The 11,095-nt window shown below is 42.9% G+C and overlaps 1 protein-coding gene across 1 annotated transcript; it reads left to right on the forward strand.

Annotated features, from left to right (window-relative positions):
• The first annotated feature begins 2,277 nt into the window (after nt 1-2,277).
• On the forward strand, nt 2,278-9,278 carry LOC117249530 (interferon gamma-like). The gene is made up of 4 exons (XM_033615248.2): nt 2,278-2,717; nt 3,808-3,879; nt 6,627-6,914; nt 8,386-9,278. The coding sequence occupies exons 1-4, from the start codon at nt 2,598-2,600 to the stop codon at nt 8,527-8,529; spliced, it is 624 nt and encodes a 207-aa protein (XP_033471139.1). The 5' UTR covers nt 2,278-2,597; the 3' UTR covers nt 8,530-9,278.
• The last annotated feature ends 1,817 nt before the right edge of the window (nt 9,279-11,095 follow it).

Genomic DNA, 11,095 nt, shown 5'->3' on the forward strand with positions numbered 1-11,095 from the left:
TCCTCAAATTTGGTGCAAACGCCACTTGGACTTAAAAATGAACCCATTGGATTTTTATGGTCAAAGGCCAAAGGTCAAGGTCAGTGTAACCTTGTCTGTCTCCTCTTGAAGACACAATCTCTTAGGGACATCTTGAGGGAATTTCTTCACATTTGGCACAAATGTTTACTTTGACTAAAGACTAAACTGACTAGATTTTGGTGGTTTAAGATCAAAGGTCAAAGGTCAGTGTGACCTCATGAAACATGTTTTTGTCCATAACTCAGGAATTCATTCACTAATTCTGACCAAACTTGACACAAATGTCTAACAGGATAAAATAATGAAGGTCAAAAGGTCAAAGGTCAGCTTGACTGTGACATCATCATGTTTTAACGTCATATCTCAGGAACAGAAGGGGAGACATTTGGTCAGATACTGAATTGGTGACTCTAATCTTGAAACTGTGCTGACTGAATTGATTTTTTTTGTGCGTTTTGTATCTTTTATCAAATTCCCTCAAAGTCTTCAGTTCATACGTTACGTGAGTCCGTACGGACGTAAACTGCATTGACTTGATTCAACTCATAACAAATAACAACAGACATCACCAGAGGGGTTTTGTTTTTAGGCTGCTGTACATCTGTACATCCCATTCTCATGACCACAATATATCCAACGCCTTGACGGCATTTTCTCAAATTTGGCACAAACATCCACTTGGACTCAAGAGTGAACTGATTAGATTTTGGTGGTCAAAGATCAAAGGTCACTGTGACCTTGCGTTTGTAACATGCTCGTAAATGCAGATGCAAATCTCCCCTCAAATTTGGCACAAATGTCCACTTGGATTCGTCAAGGTCAATGTGACCTCAAAAAACATGAAGGTGATATCTCCAGAAAACGTTCAGACAGTTTCTTCAAATTTGGCACAAATATTTTGTTGGACTCAACAATGAAGTGATTCGATTTTGGTGGTCGAAGTTCAAAAGTCAAGGTCAGTGTGACCTCACAAAGAGTCAATAGTTTAGGCACAGATTTTGTGCCTAAACTATTGACTGTATTGTTTCATCTTGTCACATGATCAAATACTGTGTTGCTAACAATCATCATCACAGACGTGTATATGACTTGTAAAAAAAAGTCTTGCACACTGTCTAACTTGCAAAAATAACGATTCTAATGCTGCAATATTTCTGTGACGAGACCTTCATTTCATTATTCCTTTAATTGAATTGTTATGTCAACAGCTGGTACGGCAGCCTGAGTGCACAGAGCTAAAACGAGCTCTCCGGGATTGTTAGCGCTGCAGGGAAGGTGATCGGCAACTCTCAGCGATATATCTGACAGTGCTGCACACAGGAAGGCCGAACATGTAACTGCTGATGCAATGAACACAGAATGACTGCATCAGGAAACTACTATTTTTACAAGATGTGCTCTCGCTTACTATTTATGTCACTTATTGCTTCTACCTGCCTGTTTGCACAATCTGTCTGTCTGTCTGTCTGTCTATATCAGTTTTATAGTTTCTGTAGATTTTTTTTTTAAAAAGAGAAAAAGAAAATCATGATGGAGGTCTGAGGGCATATCGCTCACAGCAAATGGCACCATTTTTAATTCAACGTGAGTCGTAGTTCTGAGGTGACAATCTGAATCATCTGACGAGCCCCAGTACAGCTGCACTGTCTGTATTTACGCCCCTGAATCTGACACACTGTGCGGCGTGTTTTAGAAAACTGAGCCTGCAATGAACATGAAACTACAGATTTAAGATTTACATGTTGAGTGGGACCTGATGACCTGATGCTTTCCCTCCAGTGTGCTTCACACTCAAACCATCAGAAATCCCAATAAAACCCCAGATGCAATAGAAAACGCGGGGTTCGTAACGGTTTCCACTGGGTTCCGACGCAGGCTGCTGCATCATTGCGTGCGCTTTCCAGTGGCTTCTACTCCAATGCACTCTGTTGAGCTGCATGAGCATTCAGGCCTCTATTAGAAACCATTAGAGCTCCCAGTATGACCAGTGAAACCATCAACTACATGGAAACCAGGGGGTGCTTTGCATGTCAGCAGAGAGCAGATGATGAAGTGTTTGACATGCATGAGTGGGAGACCCCTCACCCACTTCTATGAAGTTTGGTGATTTAAAGGAAACTGCACAACCACAGTTTTCACACCTAGATCATCACAGCATCACACACACACTCTCTCTCTCTGTGTGTCAACGTCTCTCTGCCCCTTTGCCTCACTCTCTCTCCGAGTTATAAATAAAAGCTTTCATGACAAGTCAAACAGTTTGAGCCAACGTCAGGGCAAGAGGCGCACGGCTGTTACAGAGCCAAGTCAAACCATCAGAACGCCAAATCAGAAGGCCAGGTCAGACCAGCAGTCAGCCAGTGAGACCATCAGAGCACCGAGTCGGACCATCAGAGGGCTGAGTCAGGTACGCAGCGAGACCATCAGACAGTCGGTCAGATCTTCAGTCAGCCTGTCTCCGTCCTGGGCATCGCTCCGTCAGGGATTGAAACAGTCGTCACATCCGGTCCGAACAGGCTTGGGATCAGAACCAGCGACTTTTCGAACAGGGGTGTTATTGTACAAGCAGTGACACAATGGTTGCCACGGTGAGGGCAGTGGTCTGCCTGTCTCTCTGGCTGTCCGTCTGTCAGGTCAGAGGCTCCCACATCCCTCAGGAGATGAACAGAACCATCCAGAACCTCCTGCAGCACTATGTGAGTATCAAACTACTGCTCTTACTACTCGTGCTTTTACTACGGCTGGCGTCAGTATTTGAAGTTCAGTACTTCAAACGCCGCTGCATGTTTTCTGTTTCCTGCTGCTGCCTTCACACTCACCACAAACACACACACACGCGCACACACACTTTTTCCATGTTTGTTTAAAAGACTATTCTGATGTTTTTTTTCCCCCCACGCTTTAGTCCGTTAAAAATCCTTCATCACAATCAGGATTATGAGACAAACTCAACTTTATTTGTTAATGATGTCATAGTCATGTGTCCTGCAGTGGACAGCAGGGATACTTATTCCTTGATGGTGCATTCAGGGACCTCCAACTTTTGAGTTTTAATAGATGGCTGCTGAAAGGAACATTTTTAAAATGTCAGAAACAGAAGCAACAACCGAACTCATGTTGTATTTTAGGACTGACTTTTTTTAGTTTTGGACAACAGAGCTCGTCAGTGAAATGCTTTGCAACAGCTGACACACAAATCACAAACATCTGAGTGTCATTGAACGCACCAATAAGACAGTTGTCATGCAAAAGTCCAGAAGCTTTAAATACAGTGCAATGATTGAAACTCACATCATATTTCTCTCAAATTGTTTGATTATTTGATGTCAGATAAATGAGCTGATATGCAAAAATGTCTCTGACATCCCAAATGTCAGAGTGTCCTTGAATGCACCAATAAAAAGTCTATGACAGTATAAAGAAACGACCAAAGGCACATCATTTTACAACAACCTGTTTGATGATTGTCTTTTGTTTTTGATGATCTGAAAACAGGTTAACAACAACAACGTCTCTTAAATCTCAGATGTCAGACTGTCCTTAAACTCACCACATGGAGCACATGTGGCTTCACACATTAATGTTTAACTATATTTGGATTAGATTTTTTGATGACCTATTATAGCTCATCAATTACATGCTTTGCAACTATGTCTGACTGTCCTTGAACGCACCAGTAATTACTGCAATCAAAGAAGTCAAGAAAACATCATTTGTATTTATTGATCTAATGCAACAAAGAACACTGACATCAAATGTGACCTGGATTTTTTTGTCTTCTTACAGAGGATTCCAACAAAAGAGAGATTTAACGGGAAGCCCGTCTTCTCCAGAGAACCACTGACCACCAAGATGGAGGTAAATGAAAGTCATCATTGGAGATATTTAGGCTTTATGCATCTACAAATAGGATCACAGAGTCTCTGTAAAGTCTCTCTGTGTTCAGCTGGTGTTGGGTTGAGTTTTTAAACACGTGATTAATTCTCTTCGTGGCCTTTAACCTCACAGTCTCCTCTCTTTAAACATCTAAAGAAGTATCTATGAAGCACAGAAGATACTGCACAGGCTTCACAGAATGAAACCACTCTCATGTCTGTTAAGGAGCTGGAGCTTGTTAGCTTAGCTTAGCTTAGCACAAAGACTGGATGCAGGTGGAAGCAGTTTGTCTGGCTCCGTCCAAAGTGGAAATAATACACACATATTCCTGACTAATGAACATGTTGTTGTGCACAAACAAAATGTCAACACACTAAATGTGACACAGTAGGTGAGGACTCCTCCGCCAAAAAAACTTCGAGCTTCAAACACTTAAATTTCTGCACTCGGGCCAGTTTTCATGCTCCAGGGTGAAAGTCCTCTGCTTCGTGGTTTAATTGGAGGCTACATATGCACATCTTGTAAACACTGAGAGGAGCGAGTCCTCTGCAGCACTTCCAGCTGTAACGTAGCACATGACTGACTTTTTACATTTCTATTGATGGAAGTTGATGTGAGTTGAGCTAACTTTCCCCCCTGCCTCTAGTCTTTATGCTAAGCTAGGCTAACGACCTCTTTACTCCAGCTCTGTACTGTACAGTTTGATCTTTGCATCCCAACATGCTGACCTCATAACTCATGTGATGTCACAAAGCCAGGAGCATGACGGTGCGTTCAGGTGATTCAGGATGTTTGAATGTTGATTAAAAAACGTTCATAGTGCAGTCAGTTTCACAGTGTCAGTGTACTTCGAGGTGCAGTAGAAAGCGGTGCTTTCCAAGATCTCCTGTTGACCTCTGCCACCTTTGTCGGTGTTTTGATCCCTCACTCAGCAGCAGGCTGGTGTTTTCCTCAGGTTTCTGTCTTGCACGGTGCCGTCTGACACCGTGAACCGAGATCCTTGTGGTTTTTATTTTCCTGCTGGCTCTGCATTGTGCAGCCTTTTGTTTGCAGCCACTCTCAGGCGCTGCATTGAACTTTTACTTTTCACCAGCGATGATAAAAAGCCACTTCATGGTTGGTTTCGAGCACTGAGCGCCAATACAAAAGGAACTTAACCACTTAACACCGACCCAAGAGTCTTTACATGCTGCAGTCTGCAGCGCTGCAGTGTTTGCTGCTCGGTTTGAAGTTTCTGTGGTGAACAAGATAAGATCTATATAAGACTGAGGCGTTGCAGATTAGCTGTGAAGCTGTGGTAGGTGGCATGGGGTCATGCTGTGTAGTTAAATATTAAATAAAATGAATAGAGTCTGAATCATTTTAAGGGTTGGATGTGGAAGTTTTAAACTGGACCTGAACCTGTTCCTCTTCAGCCAAACTGATAATTATATAACATTTCAATATATTAAAAATCAGACTGGGTGCACGCTGTTTTGTTGGAAAATATAATTTTTACTGTGATGCTGTCAGAAACATTGTCATTTATAACGCAGACACGTCAGGTGAGCTGTTGAGTTGAGCTGATTGTGTCGGCACAGTTGTTCCAGCATCAGGGAACCAAAGGTGATCCGGCTCTGGGCCAATGACATTTGGGCTTTTTTTGCCAGTTTGCAGGACTTGGATCAGCTTTGTTTGAACCTGTATCTGCACTGTAGTGTTGTCTGGGCCCAAGACTGGCACATGTGTTTGTTGAAAGCTTGCTGAGTGGCACATGTCCTTTGATTTGAGTCACACTTGGGTATTTATGGTGGCACACAGGGCGCAGGTTGTTTTATAGAAGGTGGTATTTAGCTCAGACTCAAAGGCCACACACCCCACACACACCTCTGGGGTTTCCCATGTAGTTTTCCCCTCACCTCCACAACACAGGTGTTACATTTCATCAACATTTGAATTTGTTCCAGCGTCCTCCTCTGTGTTTCACCTCAGACGGGTCTGAGGTGAAACACAGTGGTAGGCAGCAGTTTAGTTGCTAAGGATCACATGCCTCCATTTAGACTCAAGAAATCCTGTTTTATGTTCACTGAACTAGTTAACGTTACAAAATTTGTCTTTTACGAGACACGATTTCTTCCGACAACATGCTAACGTTATTAGCATAAGCCTGTGACATTTCCAGGGCATGAGTTAGCCCAGAGGCTGGTGGACAGTTGGGATTTCGGGGCACGACTTCACCTTTTTCCACGTCGCACCAAGAAGGGAAACGACCTAGAGTCAAAACTCAAAAACAACTTAATTGTGAGACCATGTTTTGGCTCGTGGACTTAAACACAAGGACGAGGTTCAGACCTTAAACCTGCCGCGCTCTGACATCCAGTGGGCCTTATACTGTCAGACTTTGTTGACCTTTGACCTCTTGAGTTCAGGCGTCCTTCATGTTAGTGATGTTGAAGTATCACATTCATGTTTCACAGTAAATGAGTGGTGTTTCCCTTTAAGGCCCACTCTGCGCTTAATTTAACTCCTGTGTGGGAAACCACAGAGTTTTCTTTCCACTGAGTAAAAAGGTTTTTAGCACCTTGAGGGTGGTACGAGTTCATCTGAAGACCAGCTCATCTTTTTGCTGCAAAAAGCTGCACTTCTGAAAATGGCCCTATAAGACATGTTTAACATATTTAACTGTTTAGATAAAAGCACTTTAAGTATCACCTGCAAGAAACTAAATGTTGTGTTTGTTTCTCTCTCAGGCTAAGAGAGTGTTCATGGGCGGTGTTTTGGAGGCGTACGAAAAGCTGCTTGGCGAGATGTTGAAGCAGCTGCCCACCCCGAGTCCACAGGTCGCTGGGAACAACCAGCTCCCCGCCTCTGCCGTCACCCCCGCCGCCGGCACTGCCAGCAATGGTGAGGTGGCAGCGGGCGGAGACCTCGGGAAGCAGCTGAGCTACCTCCTGAAGAAGGTGACAGACCTGAGGAAACACCGGTACAACGAGCAGGAGAAGGTTCTGCAGGGACTGAGAGACCTCAAAGACATCCAGGTAAAGACACAGAGACTCAAACTGATTGTCAAACTGTTACCAAGATGTGCAGGTGTAAAGAGGCCAAAGGAGTTGAGCCTCTGAATGCTTTCTGCAGCCTTAAGGTGAAAGCCCAGTTCACACCAAAGATTTGTGACAACACATGACTGTTTTAGAACATTACAGATTTGTGAGCTCTCAGCTCTCCTCAAGCCGACAGACTTTCAGACCAATGGACAAACCCCAAATTCTTCACCATCTAAGTTTTTGTCTTCATCGTTTCATCGCCACTAGAAATGCAGCTGTAGCCACTGTCCTCGTTCATATTTTAAGAAACTCTGAATTATATGAAAGTTTGGTCGGAAGTACAGAGAGTTGTTGCCACGGAGCCGATGCAGCGTCTCGTCTAGTCATGCTGGTGTAAACGATTTTCAGACGATGCACAGAGCATCGCAGCAAGTTTCAACTCATCTCATTGCGAATCTTTGGTCTGAGCTGGGCTTTACGCTCTGAAGGGAACGATTTTCAACCTGGTCTGCGTCACCTCAGTATGTGCAGATGAATGGTGTTCAAATGGCGCCAGTGCTCCCTGCCCGTCCGCTGGCCAAAATCCACCGACAGATGCAGAACGTGTTGGTGGTTATGTAAATTTCTTGCTCCAGAGATGAGCGAGGAGTTGCAGGGGCCGCTCATCTGCACTCTTTGCCCACACCACAGTGACTCAGACCAGGTCGAAAGGCGTCAAAGTATGCATATAAAATACAGAGTGCTGAGCAGCGGCCTGTGTAAGGTCTGAAGTGAGGCACCTTAAAGGTTTTGTTGGGGCTGAAATTAACAGGTTTATGCAGTGCACGAGGGCCTTAACGTAAGGATCATAGAGGGTTTAAAATGAGTCTTATAAGGGTTGATGTTGGGCTTACAGTTGGACCGAGACTTATGGAAAAGTTGTGGAGGGCTGATGGATTTCGTAGAAGGCTTAGAGCATTGTTAAGGGAAGGTGTATACAGTCCTTAAAGTTAGTTTAAGGGAGGTTTATGGGGCCTTACAGAGAGAGTTATGTAGGGCTTGTGAGGGGTCTATGTGGGGCTTAAACTCAGGCTTATCAAAGGTTTTTATAGGTGAATGAGAAGCTTATACAGTGAGTAAAGGTAGGCTTTTATAAAGGTTATTCAGGGGCTTACCAAAGGCGTAAAGTAAAGCTTGTGGAGGGTTTATTTGGGGGTGTACAGCAGCCTTTAAGTCAGACTTATGGAAGCTTAAAATAAGCTGTGTGCGTAGGACTGTCATAAAAAAGTAAAGCTTAAAGTAAGGTTTAAGTGGAGTTTATTCAGGGGCTAAAGTAAGTCATTTCACAGAGCTCCGTGAAGCTTCCATGAACTTCACTGTAAGGCCGACTACACTCTTTGCACACGCACATAATCCTCCAGAGACCAAAGTTATTTAGACGTTTTACTGAAGGTTTAACATTGTCATGTTTCTCTCCCTCCTCCAGATGGATAACCGTGTCGTCCAGAGCAAAGCATTGTGGGAGCTGCCGTGGCTGTACGAGGAGGCGAGCTCCCTGTCCAACATCCAGAGGGAGAGAAGGAGGCGGCGACGGCAAACACGTAGGGTCAAAACTCATCAGAGAGCCTGAAACACCAGGAAAGACGTCAGCAGTGACGGCGACGAGGGTGTTTAATGACAAATCTGAAGGGATAAAATAACATGAGAAAGCAAAAATATCCAAATATAAACCAGCGTGCCAAGTTACTCTTTTTACTTTTAGAAATTATTAAAGAGATTATTTATATATAAAAACATATTTATTACAACAACAGTGAACCAGCAGCCTAAGCCTCATAGAGATTGTCGTTTTGTAGAAGTCTTTTGTTTTTTAAGGAAGTTTGGAGCTCGATACTTGAAAGCAGCGTGATCCTGTGAAATGTTTATGATAAGTGGTCGTATTTAATGTGGAGCTGAGCTCACTTTATCAATCACAATATTGATTGTTTATCACCTGGAAATACTTGATGTTTTGATTCTTATCTATTTAAAAACGTCAGATGATTTAATGCTCCTAAAATCAGCTTGAATATTTAACTGTCAGTGGCTCAGGTTTAAAATGAAGCTAAGTATTGTTACTGATGTGGAACAGAGTGCACCAGAGATACATACTGACAGTGTAATCTGATTACTCAGGTCCAGCACTGCAGTACAGGTACTCTGCAGCTGTGGTAGAAGTTTTTGTATTTTACTGATATGTACTTTCCTATATTTATTTTAATATTTAAGGAGTCTATTTAATAATCGTACTGCTGTGACTTATTGTTGATTATTTATTGATTGTATTTATTGATTGGCACTTGCAGACAAATGCAACTGAATAAAGCACAGTGAACTTTATGTTATGATTCCTGTCTTGATTATTTTCAGATGATAACGTGCATTTTGTTATTCTTTTATTGACTTACACTAAATGTACTGACTTAGTTTTCATTTTTCTGAGATGGAGAATCAAGATTTGTTGACTCTTGGGTGACTGTCTTGCAGCAAAGACATTTTTGTGTCAGTTTTGTGTGTATTCAGCTGAAGGAAGTTGAGACTACAATCAATCTGCGTCAAGGTCACATGACGCAGAATTTAAAAACAAATCAAAAGCTTCGAGCTCCTGAATCCTCTGAATATTCTCTTCTTTGTTTAAATCATGATTAACTCCTTCTCAGTGTGACCCAGCCTTTAAAAGTGAGCTGAGGCGACAGTGGCTGATGTTGGCAGACGGAGCCCCTCCTAAACATCCCGTCAGTGCATTTCAATCTGCCAACATGTCCATCCTTCCTTCAGTGGACTGCTGGCGGGCGGCTGTGCAGCAGCACCCAGATGGCGTCACATCATTACACTACCACGGCCGCGGCAGGAGGAGACCGTCAAGATGAGATTGGGTGAAACAGACAGTCGTTGTGTTGTGCTAATTGTGCTCTGATAACAGTAAATTATCAAAGTGCCATTCTGCTGTTCTCCAGACTTCTGGCTTCAATCTTGTTGCTATGGTTATGGATTAACGTTACGTGCGAAGAGCGTCAACCATTAAACAGAAAGTAAAAATTTTAAGGACACTAACTGTGTCTCAGTTCAGGGGCTGCAGCCTTTAAAGATCGCATCGGCCAAACCGAACGGTCTCTAAATGGGACGGTCTGGTCTGGCGAGGATTTCCTGGTTGCATCACCAATTGTAGTCACCCTGACCCATTGGCATTCCTGTTGCCTAGCAACCAGCTGCGCTTGATGAAAGGAGGAGTAAGCTAGTAAGTTAGTTAGCCCTAAATCATGGGCCCAGAGATTTTTAATATATATCTTTCTTTTTTTATTTTAATACCTGAGGAGATGATTCACCACCGGAGACACTGCCGCCTGATAAACTTGTTAAATGAAGATTGTTTAAGCTGTGTGCTTTTATCTAATAGTGATGTTAACAACTGTTAGTTCACTTAATATTTAATATTTAATTGTTACCGAGGTGCAATGCATCTTGGGATAGGCTGAGCCACAAAGGATTCATACGTTGCATCCTCCAAATTCTGGGAAGAAGGCTGCATTTCTCGGCCGCTGATGTGACGCAATTGTTCTTCAAATGCAGTCTTTGAAGGCTACAGCCCCTGGACTGAGACACATAAAAGGAAAAAGTGGAAATTTGAACATCTTCAGTTCCATGACGACTGTCCAAGCTTGTACGTTTTAATCACAAGCTCCAGAGGAGCAACTGTGACCTTAAGTTGAGATGGTTTTTGTTTTTTTGTTTTTTCAACTGTAGTGTCCAAGGTCAGGGGTCAGGTTTGAACATTATGCGGTATATTTTGGTGTCATCTGCATATAATAAGATCTGTTTTGTATAATTCTTTTATTCATAAGTTGTAAAATGGTGTCATGTAGATGTGAAATAAAAGAGGCCCAGTGATCGAGCCTTGAGGAAGTGCACATCATTTTGGGCCATTTGTGTGCAGAGTTGCCAAGCAAGACAGAGAAATTAGCACATGCTCCACTGACTGTACAGTTCTCAGCGCCATCTTGTGGCCTTCGTTTTGTTAATGAATCCCACAAGTTGCAGGGTTCCCACAGATTTTCACTGGAAAATGTGATACTGAAATCGTGGATCCCTGAAGATGTGTCTGAAACTGAAACATCTCCAGAAAGTGGACGTTGTATTACAAGTGATTATTTCCAAGA

The sequence above is a fragment of the Epinephelus lanceolatus genome, chromosome 23 (assembly GCF_041903045.1).
Source record: "Epinephelus lanceolatus isolate andai-2023 chromosome 23, ASM4190304v1, whole genome shotgun sequence".
NCBI classification, from domain to species: Eukaryota; Metazoa; Chordata; class Actinopteri; order Perciformes; family Serranidae; genus Epinephelus; species Epinephelus lanceolatus.